Source organism: Stenella coeruleoalba, assembly GCF_951394435.1.
Source record: "Stenella coeruleoalba genome assembly, chromosome: 15".
Lineage (NCBI taxonomy): Eukaryota > Metazoa > Chordata > Mammalia > Artiodactyla > Delphinidae > Stenella > Stenella coeruleoalba.
The window spans coordinates 37,528,653-37,551,428 of record NC_137161.1 but is presented as its reverse complement, the minus strand read 5'-3'; the positions used below and the strand labels follow the sequence as shown (position 1 = coordinate 37,551,428).

The 22,776-nt window shown below is 40.2% G+C and overlaps 1 protein-coding gene across 1 annotated transcript in view; it reads right to left on the bottom strand.

The window, feature by feature from the left end:
- SLX4IP (SLX4 interacting protein) overlaps positions 1–22,776 on the bottom strand; it is a 181,650-nt gene that overhangs the window by 14,631 nt on the left and 144,243 nt on the right. The window contains 2 exon segments of the mRNA XM_079946416.1: positions 4,446–4,534; positions 9,071–9,148. Of these exon segments, the coding sequence (XP_079802542.1) occupies positions 4,446–4,534; positions 9,071–9,148 (167 nt within the window).

Genomic DNA, 22,776 nt, shown 5'->3' with positions numbered 1-22,776 from the left:
TATTTATCTTTCCTAAGATTAAACTATAACTCTCCCCTGAAATTTTTTTTTTTCAATCACAATTTTTAAAGCTGTGAGTAAAATGCTCTTTTGTGCAAAATCATTTTGTGGTTTTTATTTAGCTACATTTTCATCTGCTTTCTCTGATAGAAATTCAGTGTGAGAAAGTATTTTTGAGATAATCTGATACCCTCCCCCTTGACTGAGAGGAGGGCTAATAAGGCCCACAGAGGTTCAGTTACGCACAGCTGAGAAATATGACAGCCGAGCTAAAAATAACCGAGGCTAGGGCAGTTTATTGCTTCTTTAGACTCATTTGCATTTCAGTTTTATACTCATAAACTAGAAGGAGGATTCTCTAACATTAAACAGTAGCTTGACTTAAGAGAAGTGTTCAGTTTAGTCCTGAAATATTGTCTCTTGTCAGGGCGTGCCAGCAATCCTTCCACTCTAGGCGAGGGCCTGGCGCTTTCTGAAGAATCTTAACAGCTGTTTTCACAGCTTGGCCACAAATCAAATGAAGGTGAGGCAGAGCTTCTGAATATCTTAACGTACACATCCACTTTTCTGCAGCTCTAGTGCTAAATGCCATTTTTAATTTCCCAAACAATCACAGACTTTTACAGCTTAGGTTTAAAAGAAAGTAACTTAGAATTTTGGACTTCCCTTCCCGAACTGTAGAGAGCAGCTGAATGAACCATTAAAGTGCAGAACGGGTACGTCTTTAAGAAAAAAGGAGGCTCTATTAGAATTACAACTTTTAGGTCACCTGGGTCACCTTCAGTACCCTTGATCTGCCAGACTGTAAGCTCCTTGAGGGCAAGAGCACTGTTTTTCTTTTTCTTTGTTTCCCCAGTGCCTACCAGAGCTCCTGGCACACAGCCAGTACTCAGGAAACTATGTTAAAATGTGATGGTGAGAGCAGATGGGAAGGTCTCCAGAGACTAGGAGCCGCTGTAACCAGTGTTCTATGAGACAGCAGCTTTATGCTGACTCTGAAATGTCCCAGATATATACAGAGTTCTGTGATTATTTACACAATAAAGTTATTACTTTGGAAAGTAAAGCTATGACTTCGGTTATGTTCGTTATTTCTTTAATAAAGGAATGATAAAATGATAAACAATTTTAAATTTCCCAAAGCCCCCCTGGGCTTTACATCTAAAGAAGAAAGCAGTCTTTACATGGGGACCTGGGTTTGTAAACACGAAAGAAAACATTTGCTGGAATGGGATACACTGAGCACCATACAAATTTACTTTCTGCTCTTAGTATTTCTAGGGAAAAGAAGGTGAAGGGAAAAACAAAGCTATGAAACTAAAGGTAAAATCTTGCAAAAAGGTTTCCCAGCTCCATTTCTAGCAATAGGTCCCAAGCTTAGGCTATAAGGGCTTCAAGATTTCTTATGAGAAACTGTAGTAAGAAAAATACAGTGACTCATCTCGTAATAATGCCCTTTCTTCCCAAAGTACACATCATGATTCCCACATCCCTGGCACGTGGGCACTCAGGGCAGAGCTATTGCAACAACACGGAGCACCTCCCCACATGGAGTCCCTCGTGCACTGGGGTATGCGTGTGACAGACCTCCGTGCACGAGGGACTCCATGCGGGGAGTCCCTCGTGCATGGGCGTGTGCGTGTGACAGACCTCCGTGGTGCTGGGGGGCAGCACTGACTGCACTCGTTCTGCCCCCAAAGGAGGGGGATTACTCCCTCTGGGCCGCCTGATCAGGAACAGTGGTTCTTTTGTGCTGCCACCTTTAGGAACCTGGGAGCTGAGTGCATCTGGCTTCCCTGTGTCCAGGAGGAGCAGCTCTGAAGAGGCACTCGCAGATTTCCTACCTGACTATTATTTAGACACTGAGGATCGAGGAAAGGAAAGGAAAGGAAAGGGAAAAAGGCAGGAGAAAAGGCATCTCTACTCAAGGCAACAGCACGAGTTAAAGGCTCCCTGGCTGCTGCCCAGGTACTGACTCACCGCCATCACTTCCGTGGCTGGGGAAGAGGGAGTTCAGTAAACAGTTATAGGAAAAATAATTGACATTTATACCAAAGAAGTACCTCTGATACAGCTGCTCAGGAAGCCCATTCCCCAGGCCTCGCTCAGTCAGACATTCCTGGAGAGTAACTACTAAGAGAAAATGAGACGGATCCGGCCTTGTGGTGAGTATCAGTGTAAACTGATAAAAGAATTCGAAGCTTTAAGAAATGTAAGGAAGTTCAAGGGATACTCAGAGGAGAGCCAGACCTCACTGGCTTTGAGCATCTGAGAGAGAGTAAGAATAACGGGAGTAACTTTGCCTTCTCTCTGGCAGAAGGCAATTCTGGGAGGGAAGGATTGTTTATTGATCCTTAAGTAGCTGAGACTGGAGGGATCTGCAGACATCAAATATCAATGAGGACAGAGTCCAAGGCACTTGTAATGGAAGGACTGTGGCCTTGGCTGGACGGGACATTTGTGGGAGAGAGGGCCCTCTGCTTGACCTGGGTATGTTATCGGTTCTGGGGGAAGGAGCTTGAGGAAGCGGTGGACAGGCCTGTGAGGAGGGGCGCTGTACAGGCAGGCTGGCCATGCAGAGGGGTGCACGGAGCCTGTGCCTGGGATGGAGCCATCTGGCAGTGCCAGGCGTTAGCTGACTTGTATACGTGTGGCTGGGAAAGCGTGTATGTGAAGGATGGTCAGAGGTGGGGAAAAAGGAAGCTCAAGAGACAGAGACTGACTACATCTAAAGAGAAGCACTCCAAACAGTGAAAGATCCTCATGATGTAAATGGCACTTTTCTCATAAGCTAACATGGTTAAGTCTGACACTGTTATCCCTGGATATCAGAACATTTTGAATATGAGAACACGGAACTGGCTCACGCAAAAGGCTCAGACCAGTCAACTTTTCAGAATGACAATTCTTAACATTTAGGATGTCCTCCAGATTATAAGATTTATATGACAGCAGCTATAGGAAACTTACATCTGTATAAATACCAGTGCCCCTAAGGAGGATAATATTTCATTTGTATGGAGATATTTTAACTCACCCTTAATAATTTAAAATATTACATATTAATATAACATACCATACAAGATCTAATTTCTTCTGTATTCCATGTGAAAACAGTAGTACTCTGTGGTACAATTAATTGTTGTTTTCTCAAACCACAAATCAATTTCTTCATTGGTCTGAGAATCAGTTAAGCTATATTACATTATAGCTGTTTGCCAACAGCATTACGACTTTAGTATTTATTAATTTACTAAGATAACTCAACATCCTACAAATACTTCACAAATAAACTTTCAATACTTTTCACCAGGTTTGCCCCATTTATTTCACTTAATGTGTATACTTAGCATTTAATTGATAGATGAAATACAGGTCCCACTGGCTTTTCTGAAGGGCTCATCTGCTACAGATGAAGGTATCTAAATTTAAATCTGCATTCTCTGCTCTTTACTTTTGCTGGGTCTCTGTTCACCCTTTTAGTCTCTAAAACACTTTTCCTATGTATTTATTTAAGATAAGATAAGAAGCTGGTTTTAGACCATGTGGGCCAAATTTCAAATGGATTAAAAAATAATAAACATAAGGGATAATCTAATATCCCTATAAATTATTTTAGAAGCATAATAATCATGTCATACTTCATGCCCACGTTTAACGTCTACTAGATTTTTTTCCCTCTTTGTTAAAGTTTCAAGTCACAAGTCCAAGTCCAAAAATATGAAAAAAAAATTGGTACAGAGGTAAGTTCTGATAGATTGAGCTGTGACTGCAGCAAGATACACACACGCACACACACACACGCATGCACACACACACCAAGGAGACTCTCAAACGTATATGCTAAGCTTAAAAGACAAAGCTGTAAACTATAACATTAGGAGTGAATTTTCAGTATCCATTTGTCTGCATAGAGAACTCCAGCGAAACAGAAATAGGACTGATGGAGCTCAAAACTTAGCACGAGAAAAGAGAGAGAAAACAAACCCTATCAGCTAAGAAATAACACACTGGGGAAAAGTACTGGTTCTCATGAAAATGTCAGTGATTCACCATGGAATAAAATTCAAAAGCCACTGACCCCAATGAAAGCTTCTAGTGGAAACGTGGATTTTGCTTCATTTCATTTAAAGAATGCTTTATATTTCATTTAAATACTATCATAAGCATTTTCACAGTTTTTGTGATATGTTTTCTCATTTTTGTATTGCTATGGAAGAGATACTACTGATCATGCTAAATTTTCAAGGCGTCTTCAAGAAAAGAAGCAGCACATCAATTAATCAATATTATCATGCAAAACAGGTAAGACTTTTTGGTCCCTTAAAACATGCACTGAGGGCTCAAGAGCTGAATGAGAATAGACGACAATCTCTTTTCTATTTTTCATAATAACTCATCATTTAAGCAGATTTATTTGCTTACAGAATTTTTTTCATACGTACCAACTCTTCACTCTGACTTGCCAAAAGATCGTGACTGAATGCAAGCTGACTTACGCAGACCACAAATCTGTCGGGAAATACCCGGAGTTCTGTACAAAATGAAGGAAATCACATTACTAAAGGTATCAAAAGACTAAACACAGAAATGCTTGGTCCCAGACTTCTGAGTTACAGCAATAAGCGTGTATGTATCAGACACGTGTCTTCTCCCCTCCCCTCATTTCAGTGTTTGTCATCAATACTGCGGGACAAGCACAAAGCTCTAGGGATGGCCAAGGAGGCTGCAGATTGGTCCACCTGAGCCCCTGGGCCATCATATCACATGAAACCCCCAGGCAGGGCCTTTACAGCTTTCCCTCTGTGTCAGTTTGCTGTTTTCTGTTCAGAACTCACATTTAGGAAATAGGGTCAACATTAACTAATGAGTGTTCTGACGTACACGGGAAGATGACGAAAATCTGAAAACGTGACTCGACAATGTTCTTACTAGTTTACTTATCCTCTCCTCGGTCACCTGGTCTTGGAGAGGTTCTCCTACAACTGATCTGAACCAGGCTATGAAAACAGCAGTGTCACTGATCAGGAATTAATGATCAAACTTAAGGAAATGGTTAAATGTGCAATAGTAGAGTTGATACAACAATACCACAGTTGCAGTGATCCATTATTACAACTTCTTAAAGCAAAACCACTGACTTCTGGGTGGGGAAGACTGAATGAATCACAGAACCAGACTTCTCAACACTCAACGAAAGGACTATAAAGTGGTAAATGCTACTACCTGTGTGCCTCCTTCTCCATCTGTCTATCCATCTCTCCATTCATTCATGCAGCCTCCACCTATCTTTGGAGGGATGCTTAGCTGATGTTAACAGTGTACATTCTGGGGGGTGGGGGTGGGAGGGTCTTCTCTCCCCTGCTTTTACTTGGTTGTATTGCCTGAATATTTTTTATAATACGTATCATATTTATAACAGAAATAAAGCCATCTTTTTCTAAAAGAGAAAATCTTCCTCTTAGATGTGACCAATTTTTATTATGAGTCATGAAAGTGAAGCCTTTTACATACATTGCACATTTCCAACAACGGATGGCAACGGAGAGCACTGAGGTAGTGACGCAAGCCAAGTGTGAAGGTGTCAGTTACACAGACACAAAACTTCTGTACAGTTAACGCCTCACACCACTCGGGGAGGTTAAATGATACCAAAAGGCCTAGCAAGCTGATGTTCCGGGATCTGCTCTCTGCTCACCGGGACCTCTGTTGTCTCCTTGTGGGGGTCACTCTTCTCTATTCCAATTCATTCTACTCAGGGCAAGTGGGGTAGCAGTTCCAACAAGAGCTCCGCTTACCCTGCTCAGAACCCCACCCTGGCTCCTCACCATGCGACCTGCAAACATTCAGTCTCCACGCCTGGGGCCTAACCTGCTATTCTGATCTGACTCCCTCTGGTCCTTCTCATGCAGAAACCCCCATTTCAGGGGGTCCAGTGTGTTTAAACTTTGACCCACATGGGTGCTATATCTGGCTAGGTGGCTAGGGTGGACATTGAAAAGGCAGAAAAACAAAGTTAACATAGCAGTTAGTATTTATTCACTAATTCTTCCAATATCTTATTGAGATAAAAGGTAAACAGTCCACTTCCTGCTTTATGGAAGGGGAAACTGAGACTCAGAATTCATTATTTGCACCCCTGCCCCCCAATATCACAATCTTGAAACATAGTTCACTAGTGGATCTGAACTAGAATTCAAAATGATCAGTTCTATCAAATGATTCCTCTCGAAAATAAGAACGCTAGGGCTTCCCTGGTGGTGCAGTGGTTAAGAATCCGCCTGCCAATGCAGGGGACACGGGTTCGAGCCCCGGCCCGGGAAGATCCCACATGCTGAGGAGCAACTAAGCCCGTGAGCCACAACTACTGAGACTGCACTCTAGAGCCCACGAGCCACAGCCACTGAAGCCCGTGCTCCTAGAGCCCGTGCTCTGCAACAAGAGAGACCACTGCAATGAGAAGCTGGCGCACCACAACGAAGAGTAGACCCCACTCGCCACAACTAGAGAAAGCCCACGCACAGCAACAAAGACCCAATGCAGCCAAAAATAAATAAATTTTAAAAAAAGAAAAGAAAAGAAGAACGCTAGAATGGCAGATTTTAAACAATTTGGTGCCAGGTATTATATAAATAGAAGGCCACTTATGTACCCTTTCACTCTGCTTAGGTTATAACTGAGATTTATATTATGTCAATATTTAAATAAAGTAAAGATTTAAGCAATGGCAGTCCCTACTAGGAAGGGTAGCTAGGCTGTATTTTAACAGATACAAAGTTAACTGGTTTATTTTACTAAGAGAACTGAACAGAGTGGAAGGCCCCACTGTGAGAGTAACATAGTCAACCGACACTTAAAGTTAAGAAAGTGCAGGAGGGTTCCCTTTTCACCATACCCTTTCCAGAATTTACTGTTTCTAGATTTTTTGATAATGGCCATTCTGACTGGTGTGAGGTGATACCTTATTGTAGTTTTGATTTGCATTTCTCTAATAATTAGTGATGTTGAGCATCTTTTCATGTGCCTCTTGGCCATCTGTATGTCTTCTTTGGTGAAATGTCTATTTAGGTCTTCCTCCCATTTTTTAATTGCATTGTTTGTTTTTTTGATATTGAGCTCCATGAGCTGTTTGCATTTTTTTGGAGATTAATCTGTTGTCTGTTGTTTTGTTTGCAAATATTTTCTCCCATTCTGAGGGTTGTCTTTTTGTCTTGTTTATGGTTTCCTTTGCTGTGCAGAAGCTTTGAAGTTTCAGTAGGTCCCATTTGTTTATTTTTGTTTTCATTTTCATTACTCTAGGAGGTGGGTCAAAAAAGATCTTGCTGTGGTTTATGTCAAAGAGTGTTTTTCCTACGTTTTCCCCTAAGAGTTTTATAGTGTCTGGTCTTACATTTAGGTCTTTAATCCACTTGGAGTTTATTTTTGTGTATGGTGTTATGCAGTGTCCTAATTTCATTCTTTTACATGTACCTGTCCAGTTTTCCCAGCACCACTTATTGAAGAGGCTGACTTTTCTCCATTGTATATTCTTGCTTCCTTTGTCGTAAATTAGGTGATGATATGTGCATGGGTGCATGGGTTTATCTCTGGGCATTCTATTCTGTACCACTGATCTATATTTCTATTTTTGTGCCAGTACCATACTGTCTTGATTACTGTAGCTTTGTAGTACAGTTTGAGGTGAAAAGTGAACCCTCCTGCACTGTTGGTGGAAATGTAAATTGATACAACCACTATGGAGAACAGTATGGAGGTTCCTTAAAAAACTAAAAATAGAACTATCATATGACCCAGGAATCCCACTACTGGGCATATACCCTGAGAAAACCATAATTCAAAAAAAGAGACATGTACCACAGTGTTCACTGCAGCACTACTTACAATAGCCAGGACGTGGAAGCAACCTAAATGTCCATCGACAGATGAATGGATAAAGAAGATGTGGCACATATATACAATAGAATATTACCATTAAAAAGAAATGAAATTGAGTTATTTGTAGTGAGGTGGATGGACCTACAGTCTGTCATACGGAGTGAAGTTAAGTCAGAAAGAGAAAAACAAATACCGTATGCTAACGCATATATATGGGATCTAAAAAAAAAAAAAAAGGCACTGATGAAGCTAGTGGCAGGGCAGGAATAAAGATGATGCAGACATGGAGAATGGACCTGAGGACATGGAGGGGGATGGGTAGAGGGGGAAGCTGGGGCAAAGCGAGAGTAACATCGACATATATACACTACCAAATGTAAAATAGTCAGCTAGTGGGAAGCAGCAGCACAGCACAGGGAGATCAGCTCAGTGCTTTGCGATGACCTAGAGGGGTGGGATAGGGAGGGTGGGAGGGAGGCTCAAGGGGGAGGGAATACGGGGACATATGTACGCATATTGCTGATTCACTTTGTTGTACAAAAGAAACTAACACAGTACTGTGAAGCAATTATACTCCAATAAAGATGCATTTAAAAAAAAAAAAGAAAGTGCCCGTAACTGCAGATTCCAAGAGCAAACCTCCACACAGTTACTTTTTAAAGTCCCTGTTTCATGTCTTATGTACTAAAATCATCCAAGGAAGCTGAGCTAGATTTTCTTTCCGGTCGTTAGCATCTGACTCTGTTGTTGTTGGCTGGACACGTCTGAAATCATTTCCTCAGTGGACGTCTTGACTTGGGGAAATGGGGGCCAGGGTGGGGGGAAAGCAGGCCTCATCACACACCTAGGAAAGCATTTTCTTGTGCACGTGCTTGCTCTGTACTCCTGGGCCTTGGTGTGCACCGACAATGGTGAAGTGAGTCACAGTTTAACTGCCTGTCCAGTCACTCTGGAAGCTCAAGGAAAGTGCTGAGATGCAGCAGGAAAGGAAAGTAGAGTGTGGCACCACTCACTGCGCTCAGGCAGGCAGTAAACAGTGCAAGATGAAACACAAATAATCACAAGTGCTTGCAAATACTAAGTTTCATGAAGGCTATGAGGCAACTAGGAATCTTCTTTCCTTAGTTTTCACCCCTTCTCTAAGGACACGTTAATTGTGCACAATGCCTGACGACCCAAGAAATTGGCTTCTCACCTGCATTCTGTGAGCCCCCGAGGCAGCGGAGACGTATCCCTCTCTTGAGGAAATAGGCTGTGATTTGAAAGCCATAACCTGTAAAGTGAATATCATATGATATCACTCATATGTGGAATCTAATTTAAAAAATGATACAAATGAACGTATTTACAAAAGAGAAACAGACTCACAGATTTCTAAAACAAACCCATGGTTACCAAAGGGGAAATGTGGAGGGGGAGGGATAAATTAGGAGCTTGGGATTAACATACACACACTACTATACATAAAATAGATAACCAACAAGGACCTACTATACAGCACAGGGAACTCTACTCAATACTCTTTAATGACCTGTATGGGGAAAGAATTTGAAAAAGAATGAATACGTGTATATGTGTAACTGAATCACTTTGCTGTACACCTGAAACTAAAACAACTTTGTAAATCAAGTATACCCCATTAAAACAAACAAACAAACAAAAACCTGTAAAGTGAAAGAAGACAGCATTAGATAATAAGCTTGTTTGTGACTGAATCCCACGGGCCTAGCCCAGTGCCTGCCATCCAGTGAGCATTCAATGATTACCTAGTGAGCAAAAGATGAAGAGAATCCGTAGAGGGCCTCTCTTAGAGGAAGGGGTGAACAGTGTACGCTTAGCTCTTCCAGGAGGCCCGGCCACGGCACCTGGAATAGCCTCCAGTCCCTGAAGCAGCTCAGTTACTTTATCTGTAAATTGGAATAAATGAGGTCTGACCAAACAGGCCTAACAACCAGTCCCTCCAGGTTGGAGGATTAATTCAGGCTGAGCTGGTGCACCAATCTTGGCCACCTTCTGATGCTCATTACTTATCAGCTCACAGAAAGAAGAGTTTAATACCTATTTGAAGAAGGGTGTATTTCGCCTGTAAATAAGTTATTCTAATTCAAGTACAGTAAAGCCTTTATATAGGATGAGATGAAAAGAAATATGACATGAACCTCCCCCCCAACCCACGAAAAGAGAAGAGGCAGAAAGAAAACTCTCCAATCCACCAGAATGGCCAAACTGAAAAAGGCCAAGAGCGCCAAGTGTTGGCAATAATGTGGGCAAATGGGAATTCTCATGCACTGCTGGTGGAAGTATGAAATGGTACAGCTTCTTTCAGCATCTAAAGTTGAACTTAAGCATAAACACACAGAACGTTAATAGCACTTTTCACAATAGTCCCAAACTGGAAGCAATGCAAATACCCATCAAAAGTACAATTTTTTTTTTTTTTGAGGCACGCGGGCCTCTCACTGGTGTGTCCTCTCCCGCTGTGGAGCACAGGCCCAGCGGCCATGGCTCACGGGCCCAGCCGCTCCGCGGCATGTGGGATCCTCCCAGTCCGGGGCACAAACCCGTGTCCCCTGCATCGGCAGGTGGACTCTCAACCACTGCGCCACCAGGGAAGCCCAAAAGTAGAATTTTTAATTGAAAAAAAGGGAGGAGGTAATAGTCACACAGTGCAATCCTACTCTGCCCCTAAAAGTGAATAAGCTACAACTAGAGGCAATATCAGAACTGAATCTCACAAACATGATGTTAAATGAAAGAAGCCTGGTCCAAAGGAATGCATTCCATCTGTGATGATGGAGACATTACCATTCACCTTACAGGGTGGCAATGGAATTGCAGGTGGCTCACAGGAAGTACCAGCATAGTTCCTTCCTTCCTTCCAGCCCCCCTCCAGGTATAGACTACTCTCTTGATGACGCTCCTGAAATCAAGTAAAAACGTCCGGTTAACACAGTCCAGTACTTGGTGGAAGAATCAGAAGTGAAAGGCCCACCAAAGATTGGTGAGGGTTCCCAGGTTCTAAAACAACCTCAGAAAATTGCTAACTCTTAAAGACAGTATTTTATTTATGAAATTGGAAGGTCCAGGAGTTAAAAAGAGGTGGTCTCCAGGCCCACTGGATTCTCCAAAGACTATCATTATGATTGTTTTGACATAACTTGTACATAAAGAACACAATTAAAGTTTCCAGTTTTACATTCAAGTATCCTTCTGTCACCCTCGTAGAAAGATCCAGAACATCAGTGACCACAGACTTGATGTTCTGTCTCCACAAGCTATGGCTCTGACAGCACAACTGCTTCAGTCACGGGGATTTTGAAATAACAGTGACATCTATGATGGGATAATCTCCAGATTTACTGAGATGAAATATATTTTTTCCTAACATACTTAAAGTGGATTGCACTTTGGTCATGTGGCTTTCTTCTGCTTAAAGTGTCAAACAAAATATGCACACCACTGGCATTATTCTGAGTGCTTTAAAACAAATACTTCAGCCCTTAGGTCACCGAGAGAGTGGAAGTGACATCCACATCTGTTTATTTGTCCTACTGCTGGGGGAGGGGGATGGTAAGAGAGGAGTCCTTAACAATTTGGGATTTACAAACACACAAAGAAAGGTGATTTTCAAAGTAATGATTTATCATGTGAGTCTTCCAAAGGACTGACAACAACAACAAAAATGCAATATCGAAGTCATTCTGCCTTTGCTGGTGGATCACACTTAATGCTTATAGTTCCAGGTGATCAAGAGTCAGATGGCATGCTCAAATTTTCAAAACTCTTTTCCCTGTACAAAATCTCCAGTGATAAAGTGTTATCAGTAGGAAGGCACTAAATCTGAAGTCGACTAGGAAAGCTCGAGCTCAGGAAGCCTGGTATCTGGAGATACCACTTGAGTAATAACTAAATCCTGCTTGGTCAGCTGTCTCAGTAGGACACCTTCCCCTATAGAAAAATAAAGCAGTATAAGTCAAATTCTGACTGTTTTACTACTGACATTACTAGGAGAAATGAGTTTATTGAAATGCTTCCTCTTCTGTCCCCCACCCTCCTGGACAGGATTATGTTAAAGGCAATCATTCCTCAGCTGGAGTCTTGTTATGGTTTTAGTGGAAAACCCTGTCGAATGGCACCTATAAGAGAAATGGTAAGTTTACCATGGAAAAGAGATTTGCACCTGCTTAGTTCAAATTCTACTGGCTGTAGGAAACCTTATTGTTTAAAGAGAAACTTGAAGAGAGAGAAAACACAAGAAGTATTTGTGTCAGTTCTTACGGCAAACTAATTTTGATATGTAAACGAAGAAACTCACTGCTGTTGAAATATACTGAACTGAAATGCTTAGGGAGCTGTACTTCATTTATCCATAGATAATAGGCAGTGATAAAGAGTACATTATCTTTGCTCTTTAATGAAACTGGCTTCACAGACTTGAGCAGGCTACTGAGATACTGTATTATCCAGGGTTAATGTAAAGCTCCACTACTCTTGAAAGCTAAATAGCAGCTTGGCAAAGAATCCAGGAGGCCTTCTGTTTCCCCTTCTTGGGCACCAGCTTGCAACGCTGATGTTCTAAATGCCCGGAACCAGGGGCAGGGCCAGCGGGGGAAGAAGCAAAATGGAAATCATAAAGTGATATTCATCTGAAAACTACATGACAATGGTATTCCAAGATCCAGAGGCACTTATAAATCACACTTAAGGATGCCTGTTTTCTTTGAGCTACTTACTGTGGGCCTCCTTAATTTGAAAAAACTGTCTGTAGCCACAGAAAGAGATTGGGGTTAGAGAGAGGACTGCTTTGTAGTGGAAGCACCTTTCCACCAGGAGTCTTCAGGTATGTCTACTTCTAGAAATAATATATTTCTGCGTTGCTTAATGTCATGAGACATCCAGTACCAGCAGGAGGCCATCGTCTCCCATGGCCCCCAAGCAGCCCCAAAAGTCTCCCATCCCTGTGCCTCCCGCACTCCGTACTTTATAAAGAGCTGCTGCACTTCCGGCTACCTTTCTACAGACAACCTTGCGATGAAGCCCCAGATGATGACTTATTACCACATGTACTTCCTTCTGTTCTTCACCAAAGAACATTAAGTATCCAAGAAAAAAAGGAGGCAGGGGTCGTAATATTTGTGAGAGAAAGAAAGGTGGTCCATGTTTTAAGGATAGAGTTCTGCTACTATTTCATTTAACATTCTGCCTAAAATAAACTGTTCCAAATGGCTTTATTAGAAATTCAGAGATTTCATGAATAGAAAGGGAAAAACAAACAAAAAAAATCAAGTATGAGTTGAACAAATTCCATCCTGGCTTAGCCAGGCAATAGATTAGTTTTAAGTAGTACTGTGCTCCAATGAGTAATACTTTTGAAGGGAGTGGTCGTTTATTTGGGTTGTTACATTTCACAGTCCCAAGACACTAAGAGCAAATATCCAACATGGAGTTTTTACTGTAAAACTATCTAGCTTCTCTTGTTTTCCAGGGGATTCCTGGCCAACATGACTTGAGCTTCCCCAAGACTGCCAAGGGGAAGCTGTGGTCCAGTGCACCATGGTGGGAAGCCCTCTCCCATGGCGACTAGGAGACCAATTCATGGGGAGCCTGGGAAACTGCCTTGGGTCAGCCTGCTGAGCCCCTGGACAGCCGGGCAGGTAAGCACCCTTCACAGTGGGCTCCGCCCACCACTTCATGGCTCCCCTCCAGCGAAGCCTCCTCCCAAACCACAGGGCAGCCTCAGCAAGACATACTGTGTCCCACAACACTTCTCTCCCAGAGGTGACGGCTTCCTTAGTATCCTCACGCACAAGCATGAAAAATTTCCAACACCCAGAAAAGAGGAAAAACAGTGCCATGAACACCCCAAAGCCCGCCATCGATACTCAGTAATGGCTAATATTGTATCATATTTCATATACCCACTTGCTATACCATTTCAGAGTAGACATCATGACGTTTTACTCCTAAATATGCAAGCACAGACTCCCAGACAATGACATTCTCCTATATCACAAAATACTATGATCATAACTGACATGACATTATTGCTCAAATAGACAGTCCATGTTCAAATTCTCAAAATGCCCCCAAAATGTGTATCACTGACTTTCCTCCTGAACTAGAATCCAACCAGAGGTCATGCATTGCATCTGGTTATGTTTCTTACACCTAGAATAATAAAATAACCTCTTCCTTTTTTCCATAACTCTGACCTTTTAAAGAGATCAGGCTAGTTTTTCTGGAGAATGACCCCCATTCAGGATTTGAACTTTAAAGAAAAAATCTCAGTTGCCTAAATACAAATTTTCAAACTGCATGCTATTTTATTTATTTATTTATTTATTTATTTTGCGGTACGCGGGCCTCTCACCACCGCGGCCCCTCCCGTTGCGGAGCACAGGCTCCGGACGCACAGGCCCAGCGGCCATGGCCCACGGGCCCAGCCGCTCCAAGGCATGTGGGATCCTCCCGGACCCGGGCACGAACCCGTGTCCCCTGCATTGGCAGGTGGACTCTCAACCACTGCGCCACCAGGGAAGCCCCTGCATGCTATTTTAGAATGCCAGTCATTTATTAATTTTGATGGTTTCTTTAGCTGCTGCAGGAAATTGCAGGTTCAGACTAAAGCTATAATTACAATTCCAAGTCTGAAACACACACGACTTGAAGATTCAGTCCTAAAGTTGATTTTGAAGAAACCAAATCTTAAATTTATAGATACTTCAATTTTCAGCAAAGGTAAGCTTACCTAAGCAGGTGTGATAGTGGTCTCATATTGGTCTACATTTGTTTTAAGAAAGGGGACTTGGTGGCAATCAGATGACTGTGGGCTGAACTAGAAGCAGCTCCATACTGTGCACCAGTTCAGACTTGTGACTCTTTCCAGTCTGAGGTCTTGAGTCAGTGCTCATTCACTAGCTGAAGACTTGGGTGAGATTTAATAAGACAGTAGGAAGGAAGGGTCTCATACCTATCAAGTACTGACAATGTCTTGGTGCTAGACTAGGCCAGGAACACATAATATATTTAAAAGATGGGTAACGTGTGTGTTTTAAAGCTATTTAGTTCAGGAGAAATGAAGTTATAACTCATGACTTCTGAAACTGTGCCTATTCGGAAAGTCATACCAGTCCTTATCAGACAGTCAAGGGTAGAGAAATCATAAGCTTGATGCCATCTCTTGAAACATAAAGGAAAAACTAAGTATGAGACACCGTCTTTGAAAAGCCTTTATGGAGCCCTTTGAAACATTTTGTAGGTCTAAGTGCGACCTTCACCATTGCTGATGTCGGTGGGGTTGTAGAAAAAAACTGTTCTGTGGGAACCAAAAAACAAGTGTCCTGTCCTAAGTTTAAGAAGACACACACAGGATCCTAGTCTAAGACCACAACTGGGAAACAATTTGGGTGGGTAAGTGGAATATTTGATCCTGGGCTAAAAGTTTCACTTATTACCCAAGACATTTAGAGACTCCAAAAAAGTTCCCTTGAGATAACATTTCATGTCTTTAAATAAGGACAGAACTGGACTCTGAGTCACAATGAAGCTATGTCTATTTGATGCCAAAACAAATGGGCAAACTGGTTAGTTCCATTAAAAAAAAAAAAAAAAACAAAACCTGTGAACAAAATAATTACTTGAGGCCAAATTTACTTGGAAAAAAACAAACTTTCTACCTGTAACCTCACTGACTTTGTATGTAATACCACGGGCCACATGTGCTATTAATTTTATTATCTACAGGATCTATCAGAGATTGTTAACACTGAATGAGAAAGCTTCTCAGGGCAGACAAAAATTAGAATAAAACATACTGAGAAGCTATCACTTTAGATTTCGTTCGCATACCACTTTCCCACTATTTTGTTTATAAAAATATGCCCTTAACGTTAAATATGAAAACCGTGATTAGATAACATTCAAGCACAGATGAAATGATATTCAAAACGATGGTCTCCATGGTACTCATGGGAATGATGTGATACTGAGTACTTATAAAACTCAAAGTTACCTATAAAATCCTTCACTCACATTTATATAACTAGGCATAAAAAGCAACACAGAGTTTTAAGAAACCTTCTAAATGAGGTAGCTAGTTGTTTGAACTGCTGGTTGTTGAAGCAGGTCCCTCTGCAATAGCTGTCAAACTTCCTGTGCCCAAGACGAGGATGCCAGATGAAGCACGACCTCTGTGGGCTCCTTGTCTTGCACAGGGCCCACTGCAGCTTCGACGACCATGTACATTGAGAAAAAGTGTTCTTGAACCATGGGATTTATTCCAACAGGATCGCAGACTCACAGGACAAGAAAGATCTTTGAGAAGTCACCTACTCTACTTCCCGCTTATTAGGACCATATTTATTTATTTAACATCTTTATTGGAGTATGATTGCTTTACAATGTTGTGTTAGTTTCTGCTGTATAACAAAGTGAATCAGCTATATGTATACATATATCCCCATATCCCCTCCTTCTTGCGTCTCCCTCCCACCCTCCCTATCCCATCCCTCTAGGTGGTCACAAAGCACAGAGCTGATCTCCCTGTGCTATGCAGCTGCTTCCCACTAGCTATCTATTTTACATTTGGTAGTGTATATATGTCCATGCCTCTCTCACTTCGTCCCAGCTTACCCTTCTCCCTCCCCGTGTCCTGAAGTCCATTCTCTACATCTGTGTCTATTTCTGTCCTGCCCCTAGGTTCATCAGAACCTTTTTTTTTTTTTTAGATTCCATATATATGTGTTAGCATATGGTGTTTGTTTTTCTCTTTCTGACTTACTTCACTCTGTATGACAGACTCTAGGTCCATCCACCTCGCTACAAATAACTCAATTTCGTTTAAACCATATTTAAAAAACAATACTGAAAGGCTGAATGAAAAATGCCATGCCTATACGTCTACAACTCAGTTCTTCCTTTACCACTTGAATTGAGGTTGCACACTTAAATGCTTAAGGGGCAAGACAGGTAACAGGAAAGGGCTGGGTTCTGACAGAGGTGAACTGGAGAAAGTACACACCTGGTTTAAAGGGGGCAGCTGCTACTGAACTCCAGCCGTCAACTGCTGCTGGAAACTCGGGTGCAGGGTACCAGATTTTAAGCCTTGCCAGAAAACCTGGAAATCTAAATTTTTATGTGAGATGTCCCAAATTTTAAATTAGCAATGAATTCAAAATTTTAAACTATGCCGTGCAGTCCAAAATAATGTTTCTGAGGGCCACTTTAGCTTCGCACTGCCAGTTTGCAATCTCTAATCTGAACTGCTCACACTTCAGTTGAAGTTCATTTTGTGTCCTGTCTTTGGCAGAGCTGAAGGAAAGCTGGCCACTACCACGTGCTTGGAGATAGGTATTCAGTTGCAATACAGTCATTTATTCTAAGCTAAATAAACCCTGGTCCTTAATCTCACTACACAGGATGTATTTATCTACGTTTAAATCATCTTTCTGACGCTTCTAAGTCCTGATGGTAAAGATATACAGTTAAGGGTTTGACTCAAGGTGGGGGAAAAACTGAAAGACTATACTATTTTAGAAAACGATAATTGTATGAATGTGTGAGATCTGTATTTCAAAAAATCACAAAGCTTATATTAATTAAAAGAAAAAAAAAAAGGACTTGAAAAGATCTGAGTAACATACCATGTTCTTGGTTGGAAGGGCTAACCGGTATAAAGATGTGAATTGTTCCCGTATTTATTTACTTAACAAACATACTGAGTGCCTATTATGCACCAGACAATTCCAACCAAACTCACAATGAAAATGTTATTTTTGTGTGTGAAGGGAAGAGGCAGTTTGGAAGTTGCCAAAAAGAATTCTAAAAAATAATCTAAAAGAAGACTAAACTAGTAAAAATAGGGGAACAAACTGAAAATGAAAATTTTTTTTCAAATTAAAGGTAATGTATCCTTAATGTATTAAAAAAAACCCCAAAACTAAACAGAAACAAAAAGGAGGCATAAAGAGAAGGTTAAATCATCAACAATCCAACCACCCAGAGATAGTCATTTTGTCACCTTGACTTTTTTTTTTTGCGGTACGTGTGCCTCTCACTGTTGTGGCCTCTCCCGTTGCGGAGCACAGGCTCCGGACGTGCAGGCTCAGCGGCCATGGCTCACGGGCCCAGCCGCTCCGCGGCATGTGGGATCTTCCCAGACCGGGGCACGAACCCGTGTCCCCTGCATCAGCAGGTGGACTCTCAACCACTGCGCCACCAGGGAAGCCCCTGTCACCTTGACTTTGATACCCTCCAGATTTTTCTCAAGATATATAATCACACATATATTCTTCTCTCTTTTTACAAAGATGGAGACATGATTTTTTAATGCTGCTTTATAATCTGATTTTTTAAAAAATCTCAGTGTTGTGTGCATTGACTTTGTGTATGGTATCTGTGAGGAATCCACTTTCATTCTTACCCCAATGCATAACCAATAGAATAGTCAACAGAAAGTCCCCACTGATCTGAAATGCCAGCTCTGTCATACATAGACCTGTCTGAGTTATTTTACTCCATTGACTTATCAGTCAATGCACACTGTATTAATTACCTGAGCTTTATTTATAATAAATCTTAATATCCAGGAGTGCACGTTCCTCTCCTGATCCCCAACACTGTTTCTAGTCTTCATCAGGATTACTTGGAGTTATTCTTGGCCCTCCATGCTGTTCATACAACTTTTAGTATTATTCGCTTGTCAAGCTGCATAAAAAAACCCTGTTGGGAGTCTGATTAGAAAGGCCTTGAATCTACAGATCAAGGTGAAGAAAACTAACATCTTGATGATAATGAGACTTCCTATGCATTTAACATGGTAAATCTCCCAATTATTTTTAAGGACTCTCAAAATGTCTTTCAATAAAGTTTAACATTTTTCTATATAAATTTACTGCATACTTTGCTAGGTTTATTATGAGGTACTTCCTATTTTTTTTATGTTGCCATTGTACATGTTAGCTCCTAAAAATAATATTTTCCAACTGTCTGCTATTGTAATTGATTTCTGTGTATGGACCTGCAGCTGAAAAACCTATGAAATTCTCTTATTAATTCTAATAATTAGTCTGCATATATCCTTTAGACTTTTCTATGTATTCATTTACCCCCAAAATGACCCTTTTGTTCTTTATTTCCAATATTTCATCTATATTATCTTCCGTGTCTTATTGCTAGGGCTGGAACCTCCAGTAATTATCGAATATTGTAGTAAGCATCTTTGTGGTGCTCTCAGTTATAAAAGGAATGCTTTTAATGTTTCATCACTGAGAACAATATTTGCTGTAGACTTTTTATAGACACAATCCTAATCTTTCCAAGAGTTTTTATCATGAATGACAGCTGCTTTTCCTGCATCTAGTTATCATATGCATTGTTCTCCTCTAACGTATTAACATTGTACAACTACTAACAGGCTTTCTAATGATGAACCAACTTGGCATGATGTCATGATTTTTTCCTACATTGCCAAATTTGGTTTGCTGACATTTAGTTTAGGATTTCTGCTTTTATATTTGAATGAAATTGACTTGTAATTTTCCTCTCTTTTATTGTCCTTATCTGGTTTTAGTGTCAAATCATACTAACCTCATAAAATGAGTTGGAAATGTTAACTCTTATTCGATTATATAAAACTGGAATTACCTATTTCTTAAATTTTGAGGGAATTCCTTGGTAAAATATCCGGACCTGGTACTTTCTGAAGTAGTGGTCTAAATTGTTTAATTGAATCTATTCAGGTTTTCTCTTTCTTCTTAGCTCAACTTTGCAGTTTATTTTTTTCTATGATTTTTTTTCCTTTCATCTAAGTTTTCAAATTTATTAGCATGAAGTTGTTCTTAATAGTCTTTAATTAGTCTTTTAATTTCCACTGACATCTAATTACATCTTTTTTCATTACTACTATTTCTACTTCTAGGAATTCTCTTTGCCTTTTTCGCCCTTGATTTTGACCACTTTTATTCTTGAAAATTTATTTAAAAATACTTAATTTGAGCTATTTTAAAAATCCTTTCTATTATACATTTCCTGTATAATTTCTTTATATTCTTTTATTTCTCTCCTCTATTTTCCTTGTTTATTAATTTGTTCTTTAACTAACTTCTTAAGCTAGATGCTTAACTTATTCATTTTCAGCCTTTCTCCTTTTCTAATATAAGCTACAAATTGCTCTATGTAGGTGTGCCCTACAACTTCTGGAAAGTAGTCTTTTAATTATCACACTTTAAATATTTTCTGATTTCAATTCAGATTTCCTTTCTGTCCCACATATTATGTACAACTATGCTTTTTAATTTCCAAAAGTATCTCTTTGTTACTAATTTCTAAATTAGAGAATGTGATTTATCTTTTTTTAAAATTTTTATTTATTTATTTTTGGCTGCATTGAGTCTTCGTTGCTGCATGTGGGCTATCCCTAGTTGTGGTGAGCGGGGGCTACTCTTCGTTGCGGTGCATGGGCTTCTCATTGTGGTGGCTTCTCTTGTTGTGGAGCACAGGCTCTAGGTGCGTGCGTTTCAGTAGTCGTGGCATGCGGGCTCTAGAGCACAGGCTCAGTAGTTGTGGCACACAGGCTTAGTTGCTCTGTGGCATGTGGGATTTTCCCAGACCAGGGCACGAACCCGTGTCCCCTGCATTAGCAGGCAGATTCTTAAGTCACTGTGCCAGCAGGGAAGTCCCCAGAATGTGATTTATCTTGCATGATCATATTCTGTGAAATATTTTGAGGCTTGCTTAACAATCTAATGTGATCTAGTTTCGTAAATGTTCTCTGTATGTTTTGATAAATATGAGCATTCTCTGGCTACAAAATATGTCTGCTGGTTCAAGCTTGTTATTTGTTTTGGTCAAATCTTTCATATCCTTCTTATCTTTTCATCCTTTTGATCAATTTATTAATGAAAATGGTGGGTTAAGATCTCTCTTTATGATGGTGGATTTATCAATTTCTTTTCAGTTCTGTCCATTTTGCATGATATTTTTGGGAACTGTATTATGTACACAGAGGTTTAGAATTTTTATACGTTCAACATAAACTGAACCTTTACTCAATAATCAGTGGTCTTCTTTAACTTTAGTAATGTTCTCTGCCTTAAACATTTTTGATTTGATACTAATATACCTGCTCCAGCTTGCTTTTCAGTGGTATTTGTCTAGTATACCCTTTTCCTTCCTCTTACTTTTGACTTTTCTGAAGTCTTATGTTTTAGGAATATCTCTTATAAATAGCACATGAATAAAATCTTTAACAATCTAGTCTTTAAAATATTTGACCACAATTATCAATAGACATGGATTAATAGCTATTGTTTTTTTATTTGCTTCACTTTTTCTGTTTGCTTTTAAAGCTCTTTCATTGCCATCTTGGATTGATTTATTTGTTTTCCTCCCTTCTTTCCATTTCCCTTCTTCCTTCTTGCAGTGTCACACTATTAATTTTTCAAATGAATATTTAACCTAACAGGGCTAAAGCTAGTCTACCTTTTTACCCCACTCCAAAAAGTCAAGACCTACTAATCACCCATGCCCCTCTTCCACTACGTATCTGCCAATGCTTTCCAGGATTTTAGCTTTATCTTGATTTTTATAAATCCTATAAATTATTCACTTCTGTTGCTTCGCTGCACCCACATAGTTATCATTTTCTTTGTTCACATCTGACTGCTCCTCCGGCCTCTTTCCTGGGATCATGCCCTGCTTCCTAAAGAAGAGCCTTTGGAAGTCCTTATAATGACATTTTGTGAATAGCAAGCTTTTTCAGTTGTCTCTATGTTTGAAATGCCTTTATTTCACCTTCAGTCTTGAAAAACAACTTCACAGAATAAAGAACCCTAGGTCGACAATTATTTTTTTCTCAGAACTCTGAAAAAAATCATTCCAGTACCTTGGATTATATTTTTGCTGTTAACTGATTGATTTTAAAAATATGATCTGTCTTTTCCTTCTGGCAGCTTTTAAGACCTCTTTTAAGTCTTTGGCATTTGGGAATTTACTGCAATATATCTAAGATCTTTTGAAAAATTTATCCTGCTGGGATCTGCTGAGATTTCTTAAATCAGAGAATACATCCTTCACTCCTTTTAGAAATTTGTCAGTCTTTTTCACTTTAATTCCCGCCTCCAATGCCTTTTTCACTGTTCTCCTGGAACTTTGATTTTTCTTATGATGAATCCATTTTCTCTTTTCCTAATTTGCCGGGATCCTGCTGAAACTCTGACTGATGTGATACTGCCACATTCCATTCCAGAAAAAAAAAAATTCTAATTCACATTCCCACCAAGAGTATAACATCATGTGCATTTCCCCATATTCATACCAACATTGAGCAATCAGCCTTCACCTGCCTAATAGGTTAATGCTCACGGCTCATGGCTTTTTAATTTCCAGTTCTTTAACTGCAAGTAAGGACAAACTTTAGTTCAGATACATTTGTATTTCTACATGTCCTTTGTTCATTTCTATTAGGGTGCAGAGCTTTTTTTAGTTTATTTTTTTCACTGATTTGTAAGCATAATTTTACAATAATTACATTAATCTTTTATCTGAAAATGTTTTCTTCCCATATTATCATTTATATTTTAACTTTGTTTATAGTGTTTTTTATTTTGCCAAAGTATTTTCCACTTTTATTTAGTAAAACACATATATTGTTTTGAAATTCTGACATAAAGCTTTTGCCCATGCCAAAAGACAACTAAATCACTTACATTATCATTTTCTTATAATATTTTTATCTTATGTTTAAGTCAAAAATCACAAACTAGGGCTTCCCTGGTAGTGCAGTGGTTGAGAGTCCACCTGCCGATGCAGGGTACACGGGTTCGTGCCCCGGTCCGGGAAGATCCCACATGCCGCGGAGCGGCTGGGCCCGTGAGCCATGGCCACTGAGCCTGTGCGTCCGGA